Source organism: Patagioenas fasciata, chromosome 7 (assembly GCF_037038585.1).
Source record: "Patagioenas fasciata isolate bPatFas1 chromosome 7, bPatFas1.hap1, whole genome shotgun sequence".
NCBI classification, from domain to species: domain Eukaryota; kingdom Metazoa; phylum Chordata; class Aves; order Columbiformes; family Columbidae; genus Patagioenas; species Patagioenas fasciata.
The window spans coordinates 12,581,433-12,608,957 of NC_092526.1; the positions used below are offsets into that span (position 1 = coordinate 12,581,433).

At 40.9% G+C, this 27,525-nt stretch overlaps 1 protein-coding gene across 1 annotated transcript in view; it reads left to right on the plus strand.

The window, feature by feature from the left end:
• HSPBAP1 (HSPB1 associated protein 1) overlaps positions 1-25,343 on the plus strand; it is a 35,237-nt gene extending 9,894 nt beyond the window's left edge. Inside the window, exons 2-8 of the mRNA XM_065841107.2 lie at positions 1,003-1,188; positions 6,818-6,999; positions 11,136-11,272; positions 14,463-14,634; positions 21,461-21,544; positions 24,421-24,531; positions 24,741-25,343. Of these exons, the coding sequence (XP_065697179.1) occupies positions 1,003-1,188; positions 6,818-6,999; positions 11,136-11,272; positions 14,463-14,634; positions 21,461-21,544; positions 24,421-24,531; positions 24,741-25,295 (1,427 nt within the window). The 3' untranslated portion in view covers positions 25,296-25,343. The remainder of the gene's footprint in view (positions 1-1,002; positions 1,189-6,817; positions 7,000-11,135; positions 11,273-14,462; positions 14,635-21,460; positions 21,545-24,420; positions 24,532-24,740) is intronic.
• The last annotated feature ends 2,182 nt before the right edge of the window (positions 25,344-27,525 follow it).

A 27,525-nucleotide genomic window follows, 5' to 3' on the forward strand; every position in this document is an offset into this window, starting at 1 on the left:
GTTTAACCCCTTGAGCATGCCAGACAATTATTTGACCCCTGAATAGAGTGAGTGAATTGGTTTGTTTGCGCTAAATGAGCTTCTGGGAGTCATAGGGAAGCATACGTATCGATTCGGTGTGTTAAATCTTAGGCATCATACAGATACAAATTCTGGATGAGTTAACTTCAATTGAGGTTAAAATAATGATTTTTTTTTTTTTAGTGATCTGAAGTTGTAGTACACTGCTTCAGCTCTATGGAGATGTTATTTAAAAAAAAAAAAAAACAGGTTTTCATTCTCAATATGTCCCTAAAGAAAAGATGTTCTGAAAGTGCTGAGTTTATTCAAGGTTGCTAGCATTTCAACTTGGCAGTTTCAGCAGGGCCTATAAATCTCTAAACAGCAAAGGAGTAAATGGAAATCTTTGGTTAGTTTAGTTCTTGGATTGGCACAATTTCCCTTTTCTAAAATTCTGGAGATGAAAAGAAATTTTAAAACACTTTAAAAGTACCTGCTGTTTTGGTTACGCTGCTGTTCCTTAGTTTAAATCAAATGCGTAGGAACCTGGTTTGCTATCTCAGAATATGCATTGCTTCTTGGAAAGAATCCCGTGCAGAAAAACTATTACTCATAAAATTTATGTTCTCTAAACTCTGGACATTATTTGTAAGGTTTTTATTGTTAGCTTAATTCTAAACAGTTTGGCTACAGTGCTTTATTGCCTAAGCTACAAGTGAAAATTCTAAGCACATGTCTACTTTTATTATATTTTTACATTTTGTGCGCTAATACACTGCTTTAAACTTTAGTGTAAGACTGTTCTTTCAGTGTTTGCAGTAGAAATTAGACTTCAAAAACATTTACAAATGTAATAAAACAATCAACTATAAACAAAAGTGTTAGTTCTTAATGTTTCCTGTGCTGTGGGAGATGGTAAGTAACAGTTTTTGTATCATAAATCATCTCTCTACAGCTGTTGTTTTTTGGCTTTTTGATCTTTTGTTTTTTTCCTTTACATAGGTGAAGGTGTCAAGCCGTTTACTCCTGAGAAAACCAAGGAAATTGTGATGTCTCTACAGCAACCTGCAGTCTTCTGTAACATGGTTGGTGACTGGCCAGCCCTGCGCTGGAATGTGAAATACCTTTCTGCGGTGTTGGATGGAAAGACGATACAGTTTAGGCTGGGTCTGAAGACGGCCGATTTGGGTGAGACTGAAGTGGACAGATGTTACATGTCACATCTCTTGTTTTTAGGTTCTGCAATCCTCTCTCTCTCCATTATCACTGTTCTCTCTCTAAGGTATTCCTTTTCACCACAGGCTTTGTCTTTAGGACATGGGATTTGGCCAACAGTAGAAATCTACTTTCTTATTAGAGTAGGAAGTCTGGTGAGTAACACTAAAGTAAGAATCAAATATCTCAAGTTTTCTTTCCTTGCTTTGTATTGTGTGTGTTTGATCGTGGTCTTATACATCTCCAGATTTTATAAGACTGTGGTGGTTTTTAATACTTTAAGTTCTTGTGATGAAAGATGCTATAGAAATACAAAGCGTTAAGAAAATCGCTTAATACCAGAACAATAATTTCACCTCTAAGCCTCCAGGTTTGCTCAGACATCCAGGAACATGCCAGGGGCGAAAGACATTTTTTGCACTTGATTTTAAGTACAACTTCATTTCTGTCTGTAGCCGCGCAATACTAGTCATAGTCTGTCCATGGACAGGCAGAGTTTCCTACCAGGGAGGGAAGATACAGGAAACGTTCTGCAAGTTGGTGATGTGCTACGCACTTTAGAGGTTGCTTTATTTGTGCCCTGTACATCCTTTGTCCTCCCAACCACATACAAAAATACATTCTGCTGTGCACTTACAGTCTTTTTTTCTGCCCCCTCATCCACCCAGGCCACACAAACACACTTCTTAAAAAATGTTCGATATAAGTCATAGTTTTTTTAGACCCTACCTAGCTATTCTTTCTGTACTCTTCGAACCTTCTTCAGTTGGACTACCTCTTTCTAGAATGTAGGGTCTGCCCAAAGACTCCAGATGGGGGTCTGACAGTTCTATGGAAGTGGTAGGATTACATCACATTATCTTACTTAACAACAGTGTGTGAAATTTGCTTTCTTCACAGCTTCATGACCATATTATTTCACGTGCAATTTTCGCAAGAGAAGTGATAGAACAGAAAGAAGTGTTAGAGTGAAAATACTTGGCATTTTAGGATTTCAAAGCATTTTACCAGCATGGATTAATGATTCCTATGCCATTGCTGGGAAAACAGATGTTATTTATTCACTTTCTACAGATGGTATAACTGAGGTGTAGAGTTAATATGTTGGTACACATCTTCACAGCAACATCTCTACAGTTCAGTGAGGTATCAGCCAGTTCTTGCACTACATGTAAAAGGCATCTCATTGCCAATAGGGAAAATGTTGCATATATATGACATTTTCCATGATGCCTTGTTGATATATCTCAGTTGTAATATACAAGCCTTACCAGATAAAAATGTAGTTTTGATCCTACTCTCGATTAGGTGGTAGGCACTTTTTGAGAGCTGAATGGGGATGCCAACTGGAAAAGCTTGTGGTGGTACTGATGGAGTGTTGCATAGCTAAGTGATGGGTTGATGCTACCAACTAAATAGATAAGAGTCATCACTTTACAATAACTTGTAGTCACTAGGGATATAGAGTGGATTTAAATTGGAATTTGTATCTTGAAGTTGCATCTGTCTGTATTTTGCTTTTTCCTAAAGGCATCAATCCCTAGGCAGCAATCAGTTTGTCACCAATAACCTCCATTATATGCTAATGTTAGCTAGAAATGTCTTCAATAAGATGGGTAGAGCCTTCAGGGGTTATATTGTAACTGAATGAGACCTGAGATGCTATAAAAAATTTGCATCGTAAGGGTATATTGGTGAAGCCATTAGCTGAGCCATCTCAGAGTCTGAAATAATGTGATGTATTTCATGTGCTACTGTCATTTGGAAGATGGTTGATCTCACTTTCGCATGCTTAACATTGTTTTTCGGCAAGGGACTCTCTTACCATTGTTCATGCTGATTTTCCCAGATGAAATGGAGGAAGTGATGTGGTTAGAGAAAGCAACAGGAGAATACAACAATAATTGTACTGATCTCTCTGAATAGTCCTCCCATGTTTACAATAGATTAATTGCCTTAAGACTAGATGGAACCACTCCTGCCACTGAGTTGGAAACGTGTACAAGAAAGAAGCTGTTCTCCTCCTTATAGGTGTATTTTGGTGTCACACTGAAATGACTGCTTCAGAGGTTCAGAGAATCATTAAGCCACAAGGTTCATCTGGAAGATCCAAAATGATTTGAGACCTCTTACTGTGACAACTTCTCACCTTTCTTTACTGCCACATCTGCTGCCTGGGTGGAGATTCCCAAACTGAAGATTCCTTAATACAAAAAAGTTAGAACTGCAAGTGGGGCAGCCTGGTGGGACTTGCTTGGATTTTATATTTGCTTTCTTGCTAGTTTGGAACTTCTGAGGCATCAACAGTTCAGGCTAGACATTAGGAAAAGGTTCTTCACCCAGAGGGTGCTGGAGCACTGGAACAGGCTCCCCAGGGAGGTGTCACAGCCCCAAGCCTGACAGTGTTCAAGAAGAGACTGGACAACACCCTCAGACACATGGTGTGAACTGTGGGGTTGTCATATGCAGGGACAGGAGTTGGACTCAATGATCCTTGTGGGTCCCTTCCAACTCAGGACATTCTGTGATTCTGTGAAACATGGGAAGTATGAGAGCTAGTAGTATTATTTGTGTGAACTATTTGTACTTACCTAAGTTTGTGTGTTTGATAGTGTTCTGTCTGATTACACAAGTTAAACAGTATGTGTACATAAGAAGTGAAAAAGTACAGTCAGAGGATTAAGCATTGACAGAAGATATCTCCAGAGAGATTATCAGCGTTCATTACAAGAACAATAAGGTGCTATTAATCAGGAAACCCCTACCCATCTAGTTCCAGGCACGGTAAAACATGTATTTTTCTGAGGTGGCATAAAGGGTGGGCAGCAGCTATGGAAGCTGACTTTCTGGCAGAGAAAATGAAGCATTGTAGCCCATCTATCTGATGGTTACCTGGAGCACACCAGAAACGACAAATGAAGCAGAAAGCTTACACAAAACTGACTTCTGTATGCAGATGTTTCTTAGTTGGAGCATTTCCTTGATTGTGTAGTAAAATGAATTAACAATGAGTTTACTGTGAAGAGGCTGGAGAGAGCAAGAGGTTGTCATGCTCATCAGTTATGAGTCACAAGATCTCTGGAGGAAGTTTCTCTTAGACATGCTGGGGAGAGCTGGTGCTGTCAGATACACAGTTGGATAGAAAAGGGCTGCATCTTGGACATCTGCCCAAGAGGTTTTACCTCTAAGGATGGCAAAAGAATTCAAGCCTCTGACGTTTGATAAAGAGAGGGACTGCAAAGGTGGCTATAGACTCAGTTGCTAAACAGGAGGCTGAAAATACAGTACAAATACTGTAAGGTGAATAAATGTCACATAAAGATGATATTTGAGGTGGTTATTGAAGTTGGATGTAGATGGTCAGTTTTTTTGGTTTGTAAGTGTGTCTGTGCTTTGTGATAGCATTAAATGGTTATTCCTTGCTTGGATTATTCATTTAAACAATTTTACTTCCCCAGCATCTGTGAACAGACATTTGGTTTTCTTCTAAGTTTAAAGAAATGCAGGAGACATTTCACTTGCAATCTTACTCAAGATTTAGAGTATTTTCTAAGGCTATTATTTTTTCTACATTTCCCTTAGTATACATTGCAAACACTGTCTTTCTGAGTAGAACAGAGCTTGGCATCTGTCAGGACCAGCCCTCAACTAAGGAGAGGAGTTCCTTCCTCCAAAAGCACATCTTCCCTCTCTCCGTCCCTCAGGTTTTAATCTGTGGCATTAGGTTGGAAAGCAGAGGGCTGTCATGCCTCCAGATATTATGTCACCAGACAGCACTGGTAGCTTCCTTTAAACTTACATGTCTTAATCTATAATTTATCAATTACAAAACACCCCCAGCTTTTAGTTATTAAGTATTAGCAAACTGATTAATCATGTTTTTGCTCTCAGATGCCCATTGCTACCATTTTCACCCTAGTTGCAGTCTACAGATCCATCTAAACAATCTGTCTAGGTTGCCCAGAGATGTTTCTTATTACTATTTATTTTTCTGTAAGCACCCACACCTTGGTACTGAACAAGTTATAAATTAAACCAACAACCCTGCCCTGAGGATATTGTATCCTAGAAGATAGTCATGTCTTTCATGGTTGGAATTTTTAAAATTAAGCTCAGAGTGAGGCAGAGGTAGAAAGAGCATATTTCTTGCCTTTAAAACACTTGCTCCTGAGTTATCTTGGAAAATAGGCAATGTCCTGAGCACTCTTTGTTCTCATCAAAATAATACAGATATTGAGGCACCTTCACTGGTGCTTGTATCTCTTATCTAATTTTATCATCAGACCACCTTTGAGTAAAATGATGTGCTTTACATTAGTGACTGGGTATCAGGAAAGGGCACTGGACTGCAACACAGGGAATCAGACGTAAGGGGTTGGTTATTGCAGGTGATTGATAATGTCTTGTGTGCAGTTCTTAGGTAGGAAGCCCTTCCACTGCACAGACCCACGTTACAGATTGCCAAGTAGTGGGGCTTATCTGACATTTTTAGTTAATGAATTTGATACCGAGGAGAAGAAAAACCACTACCTAGGCTGCTAAAATGGAAACTGGCAAAATGATAGTGATAAAGGTTTGTTAAAGCTGTCCTTCCGCCCAAAGGGAATAAGAACAAATGTATGAGACTCTACAGGAATTGCTGCGATAACAAAATGAGAGCAGTAAAGAACGAAGAGCTGCTGCTGTTGCGTAACAGTGGAAGGATCCCATTTCTGAGCAGTTCTGTGCAAGTTACACACGGTTAAATTGCAGCTCTGTCATTGTCATTCATGCTGGCTGCAATCATTTTTTCCCAGTAGTAGTTACATTAAAGCGACTGAGATCTTTTTTAACATTGGATAAGTCTCTTTGAAGCTGGCACAATTAGCAACTGTGGGAAAGGAAGATCTCCGATTAACCAGAAGTAGAGTATGCTGTGATGTGGCTTATCTTGTAGGCCTTCCAAGTGACATGACCTTGAGCTGAAAGGCTGGATCAGTCAGCCTGACCAAAGCATGACAGGGGTGAAACATTGCTGCTAAATACTTTTATGTCTGCCAAGGAACACCACAATATGCTTTTGTCAATCCCAAATGAAAAAGAAGGACACAGCATTTTAGATGGATCACTGGCAGATGGTGGCTCCAGAATTTGCTTCTTACACATTGCCATGATGGTTTGGTTATCGTTTAGGTGGGAAAAGTGAACATGTCCATCATGAAGACAAAATAAAGGGTACCCAAATACTTGTGTGCAGATTTGCAGCTCACACTTATGAAGGGAGATGATGCAAAGGACAGGCTCTCCGTTGTTTAGGAGCTTGGAGCGTTACTGAGTTACTGTGCTTACTGGCACCTTGCACATGGACAACAGTAGCTGTTGGTATGCTTTTACTTCACGGCAAGTTCAACACCATTCATTTAAACCTTAATGAAAATCCAGTAGTCTCAGACTTTAACGATGAGCTGGGTGATAGGAACCATTTTATTGACCAGAGTCAAGCCACCTCATCCCACTTCCTATCTCATGTTACATTTAACCAAAGCTGAGAAACTACATATTATTTTTACTGTTTCTGTGCTCAGTGCTCCTGTGATATTTGGCTTTTCTTTTGTTGCTCTAGTTCCCCAGTTTGAAACCAGGTGTAGCTATGTGGAGGCTACACTTGAAGAGTTTTTTGCATGGAGTTCTGGGCAGCCTTCTCTCTCTGGACCGCTCAGTTGTTACGAGTACTCCAAATATTGGGCTTACGCTGACTACAAATACATTGCCAGGATATTTGAAGACAAGCCAGAAATTTTCCAGGTAACGCGTTAATATTATCTCATTCTAGTTTAATCATTGCAAATTACCTAATGTCACTTCTGAAACCCTTGCTGCTATCCCCTTTCTGCTTCTTTGGCCATTTATTTTAAAATTCTGAAATAAAAGCTATTAGCTCTCAGGCTAGCAGAGAACTAGTAGCGAGTGGCAGCCATCTCAAATTCTAGGTCTCCTTATGTGCTTAAAAACCACCAAAAGTGACGAAAACAACAACTACCAGATTGGCAGCACACCCCTTCCCAGTTAGCCCAGCATCGTTTTGTGCCTGCGCAGGCTGGGGGAGCATGGAGTCGTGTGCAACCTCTGCAGCCAAACGCTGTCTCTGCACCTCTGCTGGAGGTGTGGACATGGGGTGGGAATGGCCTGTGGAGATGACAGGCAGGCCTGGCATGATGCAGACTGGAGACCCTGCCGCTGCCCCAGATCCACCTTGTACTGAATGGGACCTGGATTACCAGCTCCACTCAGGAAAGGGGATTTGATGGCATGGGTTCACTTCTGGCAACAAGGCTGTAACATGGGTCTGCTCCATGTTGTGCCTCGTGGCTCATTTTCTCAAGTAGTACACTACCTTCCCTTAATATATTTAGGCTGCTTGCAAGGAGGAAAGATTCCGATTCTGCAGGATTATTATCCTCAATTGCCTGTGGAGGCAGTAAAATACATGAAGTAATCTGTCCATGGAAGTACATAATCTGTGGTAATTTCCAAATGCAGTTATTAGGACACCTGGCTGGGTATTTTCTGTTACTATCCTTGTGTCTACCTGCTATGTCAATGTATTGGTTCATCCATATTCTTGCTACTTCTTGCAAATTGTAAGAGGGCGAGATTAAGCAAAGCTCTATAAAAGGTGTATTTTTTCCAAGGATGTAAAGAAAGAATAGTAAATGAAGCCTTATTCATTTCTAGACTTTCAAATATGAAGATGGAATTGTAATTCCCTTCAAACACTGCATCACTGGAATGACAGGGAATACGAACTGACAAGCCCCTTCAAATTAATTATTTCCTCAGAAAGCGTTTCCTGTAGTCCTTAATGTATTTTATTCTATTACAGCAGTAAAATCAGTACTTTTCAGTGCTCAGTCTTTTTTCAGACTGTCTCCCGTTGTTCTGGGGGGAGAATGTAGGGTTTGGGCACAGAGACCATCTTACCTTTCTTTCTCCCCTTGCTTCCCTGGCACACTGAAACACAACCAGGATCACAGAACTTAGGCTGCACAACTGATACTGGGTCATGGTGTGGTTTGAACTAAGCTGGGAGCTCCAGGGATGTTTCAGGCTTCCCCATATCTTCGGGTGACATCCTTTCTCTGTGGCCCTGCCTTGGTCTTCTCTCTTTCTGCCTCAACAGACAGCACTTTCCTGTGTTTTGTGGCACAAGATAACAGCAGCTCAGAAGACCTGAATAGCCTGCTGCTTCTTTTGGTCAATAAAAACACACTTGAAGGAAACAAAGCATTTTCTTACCTCCTCCCTTCCCCTTGCCCCCGTTCAAGAACAAAATTGAGGCTCCAGGAATTGCATTTGTGTGCAGGTATCACACCGCAGCCTTATCACCTGACCTATAACAAGCAACAGATTGTACTGCAATTTTAGAACAGATGCATGTAATAGTTATACTGTGGATTTTTTTTTTTTTTTTTTTTTGAGCAGAATCTTGGAAGGAAAAAAATCAGTGGTGTTATGCAAGCAAATATGGTGTATGTCATCTGCCAGTTTCACAGGCATGGGAGTGAAATGCATCCATCAGTTCCAGACTCATACGGCTTTTGAAACGCTACTGCAAAATTTTTACCAGCTAAAAGAGTTCTTTGTAGAAATGATCTTCCATTCCTGTTTGAATTTGATGGTAGCCCCTTTTTTCTTTTTAGATTTTATTTAGATTTACGTAAGGTGACATGAAGGGGAAAAGAAGGCCAACTGCACTGTTATTTGTAGTGATTAATAGGGCCATTTAGAAGTTGTTTGAAATTTAGATTGCACTGTTTATCATTTACAGTTGTGTGGGCTAAGGTAATGATTCCATTATTCTAATCTATGAGCAGTATCTAGCATCTTACATTTTTTGTTCAGTTGATATTTCATTACAGAATTTGAGATATAAATCAGAAGCAAGATATATGCATGAAGTTTAAATAGAAATGAGACCTTTTAAAGTGACATACGGGTACAGATTAACTTCATTATACGCAGCAAATGAAATAAATATAATTCACAAGTAATGTGCCATCTGTTATGGTTGGAACACCTTTTAGTGCATTTCTTCTTGCTGTGGCTTTTTATTGTAGAAAAGGAACCCACTGTGACAAGGTTTCAGTAATCCTACCAGTTCCTTTTCAGTTCATTGGTTAAAAACTGTTTTACCCATAATTGCTTCAACTACTTAATACTGCTGCAGCATTTTCAAAAAGTTCTGTTAAATCTAATATTGATTATGTGTGCTTTCTTTCCACTTAAATTGTAACAAAATACAAAAACTATTAAGGTGTGAGATTAAAGTGTGGAGATGGTGTTACACTTAACTTTATCACTGAAATAGTTTTATTGGATTTTAAATTTTATGGCTGCTGAAATCTGTAGGAGCAACTTTTTCTTTTTGATTTTTTGCTGCCTTTGACAAATGTTTATATTACACTTCTGCATTTTTTTCAAATAGTATCTTTAAAATCAATAACTCTGAAATTCAAAATCTTTAGCAACACCTAATTTTGGGAAGGCTATCGCTCATTTTAAGGGTTTCCTGATACAGAGTCATGCTTATAATAATGTCTAGCTGTAGTTTTCCTCATCCATAGATCTTAAAAAGGACAGTCATCCACCTGTCTGCAAGGAGCTAGCTTACATGCTTAAATTAGGAGGCTTAACTCCTATTTTCTCTTAATAAACAGCAAAAAGACAGAGGATTTTCCAAGGGGTGATTGAGAGTGCTGTGACAAGAGCAGGAGCCAAGCTCAAATTAGGTTCCTAAAGTTAGATGATGTGAAGGACCCCAAAGTACTTTACTGGAATGGAACAAATACCATAATCTTCCTTTTCAAGATGGGAAAAATAAAACTCAGAGATTAAGTGATTTGCCTGAAACCATCAGGAAGCTGGGAATTTAATCTCTGTTTCCTAAGGCTCAGTCTGGGGCTGCAGCCAGAAGGCACCAGTGTCTCTGGCGGGTTTACTTCATATGCTTTCCAATAAACAAGTGATCAGACCCTGCAGGTAGAAGGGTCAGCTACAGAAAGACAGGAAAGCTTTATCCAAGCTGTACAGAGCCATCCTACAAAACCCTTGAACTGCCTGAAGAATACCTCGCTGACCCTTGTTCCAGCTGTCATCCCCAAGCGATTGCTGGTGGGAGAGTCAGTGGACTGAAAGACTCCAGGATCGTGTTCATAACAGATGGATGCCTGTTCTGCCCCTTCTCACTGTGTAATTGGGTTGTTTTAAGTTCGCTGTCTCCATTCTTGCAAAAGCAGGAGAAAAACGTGTCCATTAAACAATAAGGAACTTAGAAAACCCAGCATACCACAGGAATAAAGTCATACAAATGGGGTAAAGTCTGTAATTCCAAAGTACACAGAGAAACCTGAGACAGGAGCAAAGAAAGAGCAAACATGCAGTGTGGATTATTAGATTGGTTTGAAAAGGGAATAGGCATTTTTCCTTCCTTTCATTCTTTTTTTTAATGCCATATATCAGAATTTTTCCAAAAGCAATCCTGTGCTTGGGTGAATGGTTAAGACTGGAGAAAGGGAAGGAAAAAAAGAGTGTTTGAAAAGAAGGAAAAGAAGCCGCGTGTGGCCATGAGTGGTTGGGCAGTCCTTCTGTAGAGCAAATGGGTAACTTGAGTTGTATGAAATACTGGGATGAGAACTGGAGACGGAAATCTGGGAGGCTCTGTAGTCAGACAGAAAAAGAAAAAAACAGAAGAAGTGCTACTGGAGAGGAGAATTTTGGAGAAGGGGCAGAGGCTGTGCACAGAGTTACCCAACCAAGGGTAACAGCTGCAGTGGGTAAAGAGCAACTGAGCAGTGAAGGGAGAAGACAAGAGACCCAGAGAGCTGAGAGTGGGATGTGAATCAGTTGAACAGCTTGCATAAATAACCTTTTCATTGCTGTAGGATGTACGGTGGTCTGACTTTGGTTTTCCTGGAAGAGGTGGAAAAGAGAGCACTCTATGGATCGGTTCTGAAGGAGCGAACACCCCCTGCCATTTGGACTCCTACGGCTGCAACTTGGTGTTGCAAGTACAAGGAAGGTAACAAGTGCATATACATAAAATAACTACAGGGGAAAGTTATACTGTGCTATAAAGTTAGTTAAGGACTCTTGAATATTAATTCTAAGTCCTGATTATTTTAGTTTTCAAAGCTTTCAGTGATGGAAGAGCATCAGAACTATTTTGTAGGAAATGGCAGAACTTCAGGGGGTTGGAGCTTGACTGGGTCATGAACATAACACAATTTTATTTTCTTCTGTTTGAGGAAGATCTTTTCTGATCTGTTTGTTATGTGGTCCGATAATAAACATTTTAATCTTCCTCACAGTTATGAATTCAGAAATTTGGAATCAGGAGATAGAGTTAAAAAGCCCGGAAACAAAATAGAAACAAACTACTTCAGACTTTTATGATACTGTCTGTGCAAGAGCCTCTAATAGTCTGCAAGAATTAATTGAAAAAGGGAATATCAGAATGGGAGCAGCCAGCTGTGAGCAAAGTTAGAAGGAACACTTGAGGCTCCAGACTGATTTTGGAACATGTGGCTCTGTTGCTTTATCTTTCTGCCTGTTTGCATGCTTGTCTTTTTTTTTCCCCTCATTCTTTTTTTTCTCCTTTCCTTGTATATAGGTCTCAGGGATTTTTTTTGTTACTATTATTGCTAGAGTAATGCTAGAGTAACAAAACAAGTTGCATGCATTTTTTAGCCTTGATAGTATAGACTGGAAGGGGTAATTTGACAGTGGGATTTTAATGTGATTAATTACTCTGACATTTTATGGACCAGTAAAGTCATGGTGGTCTTGTGATTAAGGTGCAGGTTTGGAAGCGAGGCATGCTAACTTCTATACTGGGAACTGCCACAGGTTGACTGGCTTTAAGGCCTAAAGCAAATGAATTTTTCATCATCTTATCTGTGAAAGGATAATTCTGTTTAGCTCTCAGGCAGGTTTTCATTCGTGTTTATAAACAGCTTTGAGATCCTTGGGTGAACATGCAGCAGGGACACTCTGAAAGCCCCTCTCATCACTGCACACTGCTGCAGCCTGTCCTGTAGACTTCATATCACATCGGTAAGCGTTATGCGTTGAACTCCAGACACTTAAGCCTATTTAGGAGCCAGAAATCTCATTGAAAAACATGAGACTTACATGCCTAAATTTCTTCTAAGAATCTACCTAAATACTGGTTGGACTACATAAATACAGTAGTCCAGCAGACCTCATACCTGCTCTGCCTCTTTGCTCTCTACCTTCAGGTGTTGAACTGGAGCCAGAGTTTCAGCATCACATAGCGATTTTGCCTGCCTTTCCAAGACAATTCTTCCCCCTCTGGTAAAACAAAATCCTTGTTCCTCTCAGGAAAGAAAAAGCCTAAAGCCTTTGCATGGCCTGAAAAGACAGAAATGTTTTCCTCGTCATAGCAAAGTCTATAACTAGATTGCAAACTTCCACAAGCTTGTGAATCCTGAGCTTCTTCAGAGCAGGAAGATTCCCTTTGGAGACTCACAAATGAGACAGGCTTTGTAACAGAATATAAGCTTATGCTAAACTTAAATAGATTTGCCTTTGCTGGAAAGTCAGCAACAAAAGGCTAAAGAGTCGTCCCTATCTTGAATTTCCTCCTTGCGTCCCTTGGGCTTCTTAATTTTTTGCTGCGTGATACTGCTTTGTCATGAGCCTACAGGATTAACCCCTGAGCCTCTTAACCTGGTTATTCTCTGCCCCTTCAGAGAGTTTAGCTTGGTGGGCAAAATAAAGTTGCAACAGGGCTTGGGTTTCAGAAGAACTACTTTTTGTGCTTGCACTCAGCTTTGGGAATTACCAAGAAATGTCAGCAGCCTGTGACACTTCCATCTGTGCTGATCTCTGCAGGTCTGGCTATCCTGCTATTCCTCTCTCTTCTGTTTTTGTGCCATTTGGCTGCTTTGCTCACATTTTCAGATCTGTGACTCGGAACTGACAACCAGAAGCAGTAGGCAAAAAGCAATAAGTGAGTACCAAGCAAGGGGCAAAAAGAAAAGATCTTGCTAGAGTCTGAAACAAAGAAGAGAGCTGCACAAACTGTCCAGCTGTGCGGTGAAGTACTGCCTCTACTCTTCCATTGCTTAATGCATTGGTCAGTGTTGTACTGATTGTCTGGCACCTCTTAAATGTAATAAATTCTCCCCTTCTATATTCCTTTCTGTATTTCTATCACCTAAAGTACTGCCATATAAAACTCCTATTCCTAAATAACATATGTATCTGCTAACATATTTCATTTTTAGTACCCATAAAACTGGCACCACCAGTTCTGGCATATTCTTTTTTTCTCTCTTTGATCTGGTCTGTGTAAGTGAAATAGAGACATTATTTCCTGAGGACAAGGTCTGTCTCTCAGCTCTGCTTGGCCCTGCACCATGGTGTGTTAACCCATCTCTTCGGGTGCATGAAGAGCAACCTGGAACATGAGTGCCCTCACGAGCAGAGTGTCCCTGTCTTGCTCCATCTGGGCATTTAGTCACGCCAGTGAGTTCCTAAAACAGTGGCCCACACAAACCGCATTTTCATCATGTGACACGATAACACCCAAAAATACGTGTGTTTCAGGATGTTTATCTCTATGGACATCTCTAGTTTTTATTTATGCCATTGCCCTATCTGTGGCATGGAAGCATCAATGTGAGTTTTACTAGGAATGAGGGTTTTGTGACTTAACAGCCAAGTAATTGCTGTAGGTGATGATAGGAAACAGAAGATCACATCCGCACCCCTTTACTCTTACTATTCTAAACACACAATACCCTCATTTTAAAACAAACATGAGTACAGCAGCTATTCATTCAGCAAATTAAAGTATGTTTTCTCTAACAAAACTGTTTCCCCTGGTTATAGAGCATTTTTTAGAGCTCAGCATCTGTAAATGTTGCACACTGCTCTGTAAAAGGGAGGAAGGAGGAACCAGATGGGAGAGGGTTGGGTTTTTTTTTTAATTTTATTTTATCTGCCTTTTAAAAATAATTGGTGAGAAACTGTAAATCTTTTCAGTTAAAAAAAAAAATTAAAAAGTGGAATATTTTAAAAACACTTTTAGGAGACAGCCTGTGAGCACTGCCTGTGTTCTCACTGCATAGGAGATTCACACAGCAAGGCAGATTTATGTTTTATTGAAAACCTTGCTACTGCCTTTAGTTCTTTGCTGTAACTGTCACACACTGAATACATTTTTATCTTCTCTCTATTTTCAGGAAGAGATGGCACCTCTTCCCACCTGGTGACACCAGCTTCCTTTATCCTACCAGGATCCCTTATGAGGAATCCAGCGTATTCAGCAAAGTCAATGTTGCCAACCCTGATCTGAAACGCTTTCCTGAGTTCAGGAACACAACGGCCCATGTGGTTACACTCAGTCCAGGACAGGTATCCTTCACATATGAGCTTTACATTAGTTTAAACATTCTAGTAAATTATTTAACTGGCTAATTAAGGGCTAAGAAATCTCAACAAACTGACTGTGATACTTCCCTCCTCTTATGCTCTGCACTCAGGCTCGATGTATTTCTCTCAGCACAGGAACTTTCTCTGCTCACAGTTACATTACCAGCCTGTTTTTGTACAAAAACCTCAAACATTTGGAGAGTTAGCTCAATCAGCTGCCCAATTCCATCACAGTTCTTGCAATCACCTCCAATTTGTCTGCTTTAAAACTTTCCTGAATGGTACTCCAACCTGTCTACTTCTGAAACCAGTATGTTCCATAAAATGTGTTTGATTAATGACCGTATAGAGCCAGCAAAGGAACTCAGATTTTGATAGTGAATAACCTTCACCAGGGAACACTGGCCCAACTTGTTGCTTTAATAGCAATAGAGTATTATAATGATGATACTTGCATGTAGAGCGCACACCATCCAGAAGTTTCATGGTGCTTTACAAGGATGTGAGGATATTGTTAGCCCTGTTTTACTGAGAAAGTTCAATTATAAGTGCCTGCCTTGTCACACAGGCAGTCAGCAGCAGGATGGCAGTAGCACTCAGGACTCTTAATTCCTAGTCTCCTGCCATAAATAGTGTCCTTCTTTGTTTTAACAACATGGTCTGTATTTGGAGTCTGAATTACCCTTTTTCATTTATTCAGCAGTGTATGTGCTTGTAAAGCACTCCTGCGCATCTCAAACTGTCAGGCCTTTCCAAAGGAATTTTGCAGCGTTCATTGCTCCAACTGCTTAAGACAGCGGAGTTGCCTCTTCTAGAGCCTTTTCACCATTCTTCTACCAGATGCTGACACCTCTTTTGACCTGTCAGCTCAGTGACTCCCACAGGTGTTCCCTTGCTTGGCCCTAGCTGGCAAATCCAGCTGCCTCCAACAATTTAAAATACAGATTTTTGCTAATCCAGATAATTTTGAGGAGACAGAGTGAGGGGCACTTCTGTGAATTAGTGAGGCGGCAGACTGGAGCAGGATTCTAGTTTCCAACTAGAAGATTAAATCTATCAACTGGAAAGAGTATATTCTACTGCTGGTGCAGTTGCAAATGGGGAATCTGTGATCAACCTTCATTCTTTGCACTGCATTAGCTCCCAGTCATACTCCTAAAGCAAATGATCAGTTTTACACTCTGCACTTTGTAAGGTTGCAGCATTCAACAAATTTTTGCTATTGATAAAAACACCACATCAGTTCAGCACTGCGTCATCCATGATCCCCAACACTATTTCAATTTATACTCTCCTTTGGAATGATCAAATATGGTAGTGAACCCTTAATATTATCTTGATGTTAATTAGGCTTAAAGCAATTACAAATTAATCTTGCTAGAAATAAAAATCTTGAGTCACCTCAGTCGTACAGTTTGTTTGTGTTACCATAAAGGAGATACTGTGTGGATTTCTGGGGGGAAAGTAATGCAGAGGCAATGATAGAGCAGTGAGCTGTTGCCTTCATCCCCTTTATCAGCACCTTTCAGGTGCCTTTCAGGTGGTGGTTTCCAGGTTCTCATCCAGAAGCTTCTGGGACAGGTGGCTGGGGACTGCTGGCATTTAATGGGGAGGAAAGGAATGACATAGAAGAACACCTCCATTAACAAGGGAGAGGATCCCTAAACAACAACAATCTTGATACATGCTTAGCATTGGTTTTCATGTAGACTTAATACAACTAATATAGAATTTGCAGCCGGTTTGATTTGTGATAATATATAGCATCTCCACTCTCTCCCAGAGGATGTGCAGAACATTTTAGATTAGATATTGTAACAATAAAGGTTTGAAAATAAAGACAAAGGTGTTCTTTGGTATTCAGGAGAGCAACTGCATGTAGGGTGAGTGCAGCTTTGAATATCAAAAACTTCATGTGTCTAATGCCACCTTCTGGTCATTGTTTGCTACAAGCCCTTTTTCTACACCCCTTTGAGACTTTAAAGCAGAATTCCTTCATATAACATTGTGCCGATGCACGATGTGTACTTTGATTGCATCCTTTGTGCTCTTTCACTGAGTTGTTCAGAGGTGAATCTCTGTTACAGATTTTGGTAGTTGACTGAGACCTTAGGCTTTATAAGGTTTCATCCTGTACTCTACCAGTGGCTGTCAGCTACATTTCCACAGAGATCTTAATGCAACTTCTGGTTATACATTAGTGATCTGTTCTCGATATAAGTTGTAGTAACATTTAGATAGCTAACTTCTTTAAATTGACAACTGAGTAGTTCAAGGATTTGCAGCTGTACATGACTATATCCACAAGTTACAAGCTGAAGTTGTCACCCTCCTTATAAATATTTAGACCTGGTCACTTACATGATGGTTGCAAGGCAAGTGGCAAGTACAGAGCGGAAAGCTGACTGCTGGTGCATTTGTATTCACTGAACTAGTAAGTTTTCACCCAAAGCACCAGTATTTTATTTGTTAAAAAATTCTGCAATATCTGTAGTAACACCTTGACTGCTTTCACAAATATACAAAATACTGATTAAAAGACTGCAAATGAGGCAACACATGTCTGTTCTAGTATCTTCCACCCCACACTCTGGCACAAGTGTTAAGAGAGTTAGGGTGAGATCTGCCACCTGCAACTTAAACCCCCTCCAGGACAGATGTCCTGTCTGCCATCAGTGGGAAGAACCTGGCACCTCTACAGGGTGATTCATCCTCCCTGCTGTACAATCACAGTCCTGCAGGAACATTCATCCTGTCTTGTCCTTCAGCACAGGCTATAAAAGGAGCCTGTGCACATAGATGCTTAACTTTTTTGATGATTAAAAATAGGAGGGATGAATACTAGCTGTAAAGGCTACAAAACACTGAGATGCTATGCAAATATAGAATCACTGATTCTTCTTTCCTCTGCCCCACTTCTCACCAGCTTCTTGCTTCCTTCCTGCTCACTAATGTAATTGCTCTTAATCCATCTTCCTCTTAATTCATATCCATATAACTTGACAGTGGTAAAAAGCCTAGAAAGCTCATCACGGCTTGTCCGAAGGTGGGTGTGTGAGGCTCCGCACAGCTGCCCTCCAGGCTCCCATGGGCAGTGCCATGCTCACCAGCCGGGCAGGAAGGGCAGCAGCACCCGTGCTGTGCAGGCAGCACTGGCCTGCACCACTGCTGCTCTCCTGCCCCCTGCCCCGCCTGCAGCCTCAGGAGCTGCAGGGTAGCTCTAGACACCAGATGTGCAAGGCAAGGCCTAACTGAGCTAGTCTTAGAGGCACATTGAGTCCAAGAAGGATGCTCGTTTCCAGCCTTGAAAAACTTTGTCACAGCATGGGAAAAAAATATTTTAGAAAAAGATCAATGTTACTGCTTGCTGCCACTCACCATGGTCTGCTGCTCAGAAAGCAGCTCTCCTCCCCTGCCTTTGCTTGCCTGCTTTCTGAAAGTCTAAAGAAACACATCTTAACTTCAGTCTGCGTCCACAACTACACTTACCACTAAGTTCCTGCGTATAGCTGCAAGGTTTTCTCTTTCTGTGCTGCTGCTGCAGCATCAAATACACCGTGGGATCCTGCTCGGTAGCACAGAGAAACCTCTGCCTTCTAAGCCAACCCTGACCAAACAGAAATAATCAGTAAGTCAAGGAGGGATTTCCCTATGTGCCACCTTTTAAAGAAAAGGGGTACGAACTTCACATGGGCTTAAAGTGGGGAACAGCAGAACGGACAGTCTGAAAAACAAACACAACACCCCACCAAAAACAAAGTGTTGTATTAAGTCAGGAAATGCAGTAATTCAAACTATTTTATTTTTCATTGCCAGGGTTGCAAACAGCTCCAGGATTTGCTTGGGCTCTCCCATAGCCTCCCATCTTTTTCTTCTCATCCCACTGGTGTTCTTTGGTGCTTCCTTTTCTTACACATTTACCCAAATACCTTCTTCTAATGAGCAGGAATTTTTTGGTATAATACTTCACTTCAGGGTGTGCTCTCTTTCTGAAGCAATTGCACCTTTGCCCTGCCTTTGCACTGTATCAAGTTAATCATGTCCATTGAGAATTTAAACCTTTTCTGTTCTCTGTGCTATACAAGTCTTCAGCATTGTTCCGCTTGCTCACCCAACTGTTCTCTTGATTTCTTTCATCCCATTACAGACCAGAATTTCATTATATCTTTCCTGAGATTTCTGTCCTACTCTGATTTGTCTACCACTAGCCTAAATATTAAAATTATCTGATTAGTTGCTGTTTAGATCAGTATCTTCCCAGCCCACTAAACTAGATATCTTCTATAGGAAGCAGGCTAACAAAGGATTGTCTCTTACGTTGGAATAGTTCTGCCTTGCTTTTGCACTTTACATTTGCCCTGTGAAACGTTTGCTGCGTTTTTGTGTGCATGTGTTATTTCACTGTGGTTTACTATAACATTTCCTATTAAAACGTAGTTTCAAATATAGCTAAATCTGTGTCCCATATTCATAAACATATGGAAGTTTGCTTTATTTTATTGTGGAATTGATAGCTGGGGGTGGTAGCCGTGGGTTTTTGTTTTATTTTTGTTGTGGTGCTTCTGCTTCTAGTTTGCACACCAAGAACAATACTAATTTGCAAAGGTAGGATAATCCTACTCCTCTCTTTGCTGGATTTTTTTTGTCTTTTGTTAGTTTGGCTGCTCTGTTGCCAGCTGTATTTTTTTGTTTTAGTTACTTTTTTCCATTTCATCTTCCTTACAGCTTTAGTCCTTTTACTTTTTGATAATTTCAGTTTTCTTGCTGCTAAAAATCCTTATTTTAACAAGCATAAGCTTGCCAAAAAATAAAAGAGGGAGAGCAAATATCTTTATGGTACCTGGTTTGCCTCTTTTGGTTATAGCACTGTAGCTCCTCAATAAATTGCATCAGCAAACAGTCCCAGCTGCAGAAATGCACAACTTTGCAGTTATTACCCTTAACCTGCTGACAAGTAAAATTTGATGACTGTCTCCAAAGCTCAAGTTCTTTGTCTTTGCTTTGAAAAGACTGGACTATGTGGGGGATTGTATTTTTCTCCTAGTTTTACCTCTTCTTTCCAAAGCAATTCTCTGCTTTGCATGCAAGTTGTGTTGGGCCAGCACATTCCATTCATCATTTCCATCTTGTTTTTCTAGGCAGCCTTACTGAAACTTTTTACACTAAATTTGCCTCTGACTTTTTTCCCCCCTTGCTACATAGTCCCTCTGCACCATTCCCCAATTCTCTGGTGTCTTCATCCACTTCTCCAACCCGTTACAAGCTCACTCGACCTCATTGTTGGAAACAGCTACTTACCCTAGCAGCTCTGCCTTCTTCTGCTGTATAATGAAATTTTCCAGGCTTCATCATTACACCCTCTCATTTGGATGGCACCCCCATTCTTTAAGTGTAAGATCCCCTGTAGGGCAGATGGGTGCTTGGTTTTTTTTGTACGATTCTGCAGTCAATGAAATGTGGGTGAACGCTTGCTAACAGCTAATACAACTGCAGTTTTCATTTAAAGTGTAGGTTTCTGTGGTAAAAGCACCAATCTGAAAATTGTTTGGTGTGGAAAACATGTTTTGGCTTCAGACTGTATAGGGTTTTGTACACTTTCAGATGTCGGGAATAACTAATTTGTGATTTTTTTTTAAAATAACAGCCCTCCACAGACTGACTTTCTTCTCTGGTTTGTATGCTCTACTGGATCGAAGTATAATTTCCAAATGTTTTTGACCTTTAGAGAGCCAATGCTTTGTCTGTTTGACTTAAATTGAAACCTGTGGAGAACATTTTGTCCTCTGGCCCAAAAATGCCTCTGCTCCAACTGTCCTCTAAGTGTTTGCAGGACTAGGGCCACTGTCATTGTGTCCTGCACAGACATTTTCTCATTAGCTGCGTTTTGATGTGATGAAGCACAGGGCTCTCTCGATAGCAGAACATTCTTTTAAGTAATTTGTGTCTACCAAGAAAAAGACTTGTCTGCAATTGAGATACAGATCATTGCTTCATTCTCCCTATTCTGAAGTATATATTTTTATCTGTCTCTGACCATTTTTATTCCTTGTCAAAAACCATCTTCTATGCTTTTCTTGATAGCTCTATGTTAATCTAATGTTCAGTAATCTGTAAAGCTTGTCCTATATCATCAAAACAACATTAATGTCTTTGTACCATAAAAGCCATGGGTTAGAATCAATTTTATGTCACACCTATCATCCTGATATAGTTGTAAAGCTCTGATCTAAACTAGATTGTCATGATTTCTGGGACACCTTATTTTAAAAGCCTGTCTGCTGAAAGTGACAAGTTTAATACAGGTCCTTATTTACCAGAATTAAGGCTGCATATTGTTAATCACCTAAATGAGCATTAGGATACCTGCTCTTTGGGGAAGCCAGCTGGCAGTCCTTCTAAAGGAACTCAGGGGTCTGCTCAGTTGGAGAGTCTACAAAAGAATTCTTGCTTGGCTGAGCCTCTCTCTAAAGCCCAGCTCTGCTGCTCCACCAGCTGTGCTCCCTTTGTACAGCCAGACCTTGCTTTCCTAGAGCAGTTATAAGCTTACAGTCCTGATTCGCAGGAGGAGTTTGGATGAGAGGTAGTTCTGGATCACATCCACTTCTTACATGATAGCATTGATACAACAGGAGGAGAGAGTGGGCATTTAAACCTTGAGAAAAGACTCTTTAGAAGAAGGAAATTAAGATTGCCTCCTACCCCTATCCCTTGCTTCATTCTGTCTCCGCATCCCACATCACCTCCATTAAAAGATTTTATCCTTCTACATGCTTCTGGTAGTACCCTCATGCAATGTCTCCTATTCCAGGTCCTGCTTGTTCCAAGGCACTGGTGGCACTACGTGGAATCCATTGATCCCATCACTGTCAGCATAAACTCTTGGATTGAACTGGTATTTTCCTTTTCATGTCATGGTGATGTAGCATTTCCATATCTGCCTGCACTCCTGTCCCTTGCCTGCCAGATACAGCCCTGTTGGGTGTATATTCAAGAGACTGGGGATAGTTTTTCCTGAAGAACCTCCCAGGGTCCCAGATCTGAAGCCCCAATTCAGCAGAAATCACATGCAAGTTTACCTCCATCAGGCAAACAGTTAAACACAAGCTAAACTATTAACGTCCAATTTCTTATGGACTAATTAGATTTGTGCAGAATAGGGGAAGATGAAACAACCCTGTCTCAAGCACATGCTTACATGCAAGGGTAACGTAGACTTTAAATCAGTTTAATGTGATAGGAAGGAGGTGGCAGAGGATTTTTGAATTTTCATTTCTCTGTGATAGTTTTTATTTGCCTGGAGTTGAATTTTTCTCAAGTATTTAATTAATTTTCTTTTCCCCAGGCTTTGATTTTTCTTGCTCATGTTAACCAGTATGTATGGGATGGTTCCAGGGATGTCATCTCAGTGCTCCAGAAGGTTTTCTGATTCAAATTATTTTATCATTAATCCTAGCTTAATATAAAAAAGACCTTTTGAAATGGCCTGTGAAAGCTGCGTCACTAAAATACTTATTGCCTTTTTTTTTTTTAAAAAAAAAAACAAAAACACCAACCCAAACTTTATTAGATGGAAATCTGTGGGGAGATGAACACACACATTCAGTTGCTGTTCAAAGACCAGTTGATACTTTTCTCATACCAACATCAAGCCAACCATTTGCAGAACAGAGGAACTCACTTGGATGTTTCCTTCCCTCATGGAGAAATTTTCCAGATGAGACTATGTATTTAGAGAGGACAGCAGGTTACAGCCCACCCGAGCTCTTATGTAGCCCTAAGTACAGTCACGCTGTGTCTGGTGCCAGAAAAAACACCAACAATACTGTAGAGCAACCATTTAAGCCTGCCTTAAATTGAAGCAGCCTTTGAGGTAATTCAGAGGAACTGGCTGTGTGCCTTGTGCTCACCCAGACCCTGATGTCACTGCACACGCTCACACCCGAAGCTGTGCCTCCCAAATTGTCCCTCTCTGGAGGATCAGGTCAGGGCTGGATCAGCTGTGCCAGGCTGGTAACTCCCAGCTGGCTGGGTGGTGTGTTAGCAACAGCATTTCCAGCTGTTCTTACATGCTACACAAAAAAAACCAACCAAGCAGCAGAGCTAAACTCCATGGCCTTTCTGGTCATAAAGGTTTGCAGAAGTCACCAAGGTCCTGTCTGGTGACACCAAAAGTAGGTAGTTGTGTGGCATCATGAACAGAGGAATGTTTGCTTGATCTTGCTAATGAGTGACAATGGCACCCACCTCCTTAGATATCAAAAGCTGCTATAAACATGTTTGGCTATTGCAACCCAGGTGAAAGTTCCTAACAGAAACTATCCCCACAGCTGACAACGGCAGCACTGTTAAGTGTTGGGCAATCCAACTATAAAAACAAATTCTGACATGGATGCTGAAGGACAATACAGAGAACACTTCCATTACCAAGTTAAGCAGTTGTTGCTTGCAGCTGCTACCAGCTGCTTTCATATTGACAGATGTGGATTATGCCAACACCTATAGTCCTAGTGAAACCATTAATTATATTGGCAAGGCTTTAGAGTAGAAGTTTAGTTTGTCTTCAGCTGGATGTGAGCTAGTCAAAGTATTCCTTGCTTCCTAACATGCTCTCATGCAATCAGTACAACCCTGTTATTCAGCAGACCAGACTAAATACCAAGAGTGCAACACCTGAAATAATTTCCACACGTAGAGACCAAACTCTGATTTGGGGGCTTGTTATACAAGGCCATTAATAAGCCAAGTATCTGAAGCCACAAAATGCTAAGAGCACTTCCCCCTGCTTCTGTCCCAAATTCTGCTCAGGGTTCCAGGTTGAATTACTGCCTTCACTCATATTAGCAAGATGTGTGGTTTGCTTGATATGATCCCTGAAACCACAATTAGGCAGTTCAGGGCTATGAGCTGACTAGGTTTATCTTTCCTCCAAAAGTTGCACATCTGAGCACTTCAATGGAAGGACATTTATGTATCTATTCCTAGGCACTTGTCATTGAAATAACTAAGCCACCCATCTTGTTTAGAGAGTCTTATTGCCTCCTTCCACATACAAGAAAGCTAAAAGAGATCACATTTTTGATCTGCCATCCTAAACTAGCCAGTATTGAGCTGCCCAAGGGGATGATGGAAGAGGCAAAGGCCTGAAAGAAAGAGCCAGTTGTTAACTTAGTTTTTAGTTTTGCAAGAGAGCTTTCAGATGAAACATGTTTTTCCTTCTGCCGATGTTTAAACTGCAGTATGTCAGCTCATGTTACATGATGAAATATTTCCTGAATTTCCTTAAGACTCACTTTTGTGCCTCTCTAGCCCCCAGATATAATAGTTGCTGTCTTGCTGTAACATCCTGTGTGATTTAAATACTTTAATTAGACATGAGATGTAGATATATAAAATTTGCTATTACTTCCATGGTCCTTCTAGTCCTAAAGACTTATATAAATGCATACATAAAATAAGTGCTAACACTGCATTTTAATTTCAAGCACCAGATTCAATTACCAGAACACTAATAAGGGAAAAGATTATAATCTGACTAGAACCTATTTTTTCCTGGTTCAGATGAGTAGCACCAGGCACCAAAGCCTGTGCTGTTACCCATGTAGGGGCATGAGTAGGAGCACCAAGACTGAAGCCTTTCACTGACACGGCACACGTCAGCATGGCTTTCAAACTAAGGCCAGCCATTTAGCTCTTCCCAAGATGTCCCAGCTTTCTGCAGAGACCCAAGTCCTCACCTGCCTCCAAACACTTTCTGTTCCCTTGAGACAGGATGCAGATCATGAAGCCCGTGTAGAAGAAGCAATAACTCGGATTCTGGTGTGTGCCATAAAATCAGCAGAAAATCCCAGTGATGGAGATCTCTGGCTAAATCCCACCGAGGTAAGCCCTCTCTTGCTCCCATTATAGCAGTGATAACAGAGAATTACTGACATTTTGCTTAGCTCCCACTGAGTCTTACTGCTGCCTGAAAAAAAGAATTTAAAATTCCTTCCCTTCATGTAGCAAAAGTAATTCATGGAAGATAATCACGCAATGCTGAATTGAAACATCTCTCCCTTTAACTGAGTGTATCCTGGGCATTTTCTTAGGTTGAGGCAACATCCCATGAAATCAATCTTCAGTACCTGAATCAAGCAGTGTTTGCATATTTAAAGTGTCAAAAGGCAAACGTGGCAGAGCCAGCATGTTCCAGCAGCACTGGTGCAGAGCAAAGGACAAGCGCCTCATGCAAGAGGAAGAGAAGAGAAGTTAACTGTGAACCAGAGGGCGGCAGATTACTGACCCATGAATTTGACTTTTCAACACTTAAAGCCGAAAAGCTGCAGAAAATACCTTTTGGACCTCATCTTATTCAAGTTTTACCACAGTCTCGAGAAACAAGCTCAACGAGTGCAGTTGCAGTTGAAAGTGACAGTACAGATCTTCTCTATGAAAATGAAGGAGGACATTTTGGAAAATTACACTGCATCAGAAAGGAATTAGTAACGAGTAATGACTGTGAAACACCCGCACACCAAAGGGATTCGGATGGCAGTCCGAATGCCTCACAAGCAGCCCTTTCTACCAATGACTTGCTAGACTGTTTGGTTAATCCACATATCATCAGTTTGGTGGCTCAGCTGCTGTTGGAGAGAAGAGTTTAATGCTGGAGTGCTTTATCATTTCTGAAATAAAGAAACCAAATGGCAGCCTTGTTCTGGGTGTTTAAGCTGAGTAATAATTGAATGTTTCATTTCAACTAATTTTTAGGTACAGATAGACACAGTTAATGGTTAAGTGACAGACTGAAGTTAAGCTAAAAGAAGAATAACTGGTTAATGATGGCTGGGAATAGAAAGGTGTGTTTAATCAGTTTCTTAGTGTTATAACCAAAACAGAGCATACACAGTTATGATCCCACCTTGTGTGGATGAGATCTTTAAAGTGCTCTGCAGCTCTCAGCTGTGAAACAAGTATAGCTTGACAATAGACTCAAGTGGGAGTGCTGGGACATGGTTACAGAGCAGAGGGGGACCAAGAGTGAGAGGTGGAAGAAGACTGACTGTAGACTGCAGCCCTTGACCATGTTTAAAGTAAACTGGTCAACAAGTGATCAGTTGATCACATTAGAAATAGTAAGTTCAAATAAACCTAACCTCAGCCAAGAGGCAATGCACTCATTAATGCACTTACTCTCTCCCTTCTACAAAATAACTCCAGTTTTGTCACAAAGCTCTAGGGTGGAGCAAGACAAAAACACTTGGCAAGGAAGTGGCCTTCAGCTGGTTCAGAACACTTGAAGCTGGGAGACAAAATGCCATTGGGAAGTTATTGTTATGATTTATTTAAAGCCAGATGTGCACAGTTCCTGGCCTCCAAGGAACAAAACAAAGCAGTTATGACTTTCTATCTCTGTCCTACTCTTTACCATAACAATCAATATGTAATGATTTTTTTCCCCTTTTGGTTGTAAGTAGTTGCTATACAAGACCATTGTTTCTTCGAAGTATAGCAGACCTTGGATTTGTTTTTGAAGGCTGAGTGGTCCTTTGATTAAAAGGTTATGGAACTTGAAATGTAGGCAAGAACATGGGTTAAGCTTTGCATAGAGGCTTGAAAAAGAAAAAAAATAACAAAAGCAAGCTGCTGAGATCTCCTGGGATGCTGTCACCACCTCTGCTTTCTGTCTGCAGTAGCAACCTAGAATGGCATTTACCAAAGCTTCAGAGGGGCTCTTCTGGGACAACTCCTGTGAAACCTTTGCTTTCAAGCCTTTGCTCATGTCTACTAGCACCTACAAACTAGTTTCTATCATTAACTTGTTTCCACATACATAACTCTACACCACCAGCTCTCTAGCTGATAATTCTTTCGTCTGATGCCTATTCCCTGCCAAATACATGAAGCGAGTGCAGTTTTCACAAAGATCACCTTCCAGCAACTTACAGTTTAAAAAACATGATGGCAAGGGTGCTTTCTCTCTGCATTTATGCAGGCAGCAGGTTGGCAGGGCCCTGATGGACAGTGCTGAGTGCTCTAGGTATGCACGGACAGGTCAGAAACCTAGGAAACCTTGCTGTTTAAAAAGCCCCTCCCCACCCCCCAAAAAAAAACCCAAACAACTAATACACCTGAAAAAGGATAAAACTGAAAAGGCACAAAGGTTCACATTCAACAAGCACAGAAACTTAATGGTGATGAACCCTTTGGGATGCAGTTACTTCAGCTACTGGATGGGGCAGGATTTAGCTCTCATTCCTCTGGCTGGGAAGGAAAGGGGAAACCAAGTGGTACACATAGTTTGCTGGAGACCTTGGCTTTGACAAGTGGCTGTGAGTTAGTAGTAGGTGCCATTTCAGCTCTGTCTTTGCCCCAGAAATGCGCTGTTTCAAATGCCCTGCTCTTCCCTTGTAATTGGGCTCAGACCCTGATAACACCTACATACCATTTTCAGCAGCAACCTGCAGCAAGATGTGATTCTCAGCAGCATTTGAACAAATCCACTTTTTTTGTTTTGTGTTAATACATCAAACTGACTCAATGGGGTTACACCACTGCAACAAGACCAGATTTTAAAAAACAAACATCTTGATGTTTGCGTGTTGGCACTCCTATGCCAAAAGGATTAAAAATCAGTTACGAAATGTCTTAGTCAGATCTGCTGCCTTTAGCGATTCCCCAGGCTCTGAGGGAGCAGATCTGAGGAGTAAGGCAGCCCTGTTTTGGTACATGGGCTCATCTCAGCAGGGGTGGGCTTTAGTGCCACCTGCTTTTGTCCTGCTGCTACCTGTGTCCCCATCTCAGGCTGGGACCAGCAGAGACCAGCACTGCTGCTGGGGGCAGCTGCAACAGGGAGGAGCAGTTGCAAACATTTCATTTTAATTCACTGAACAA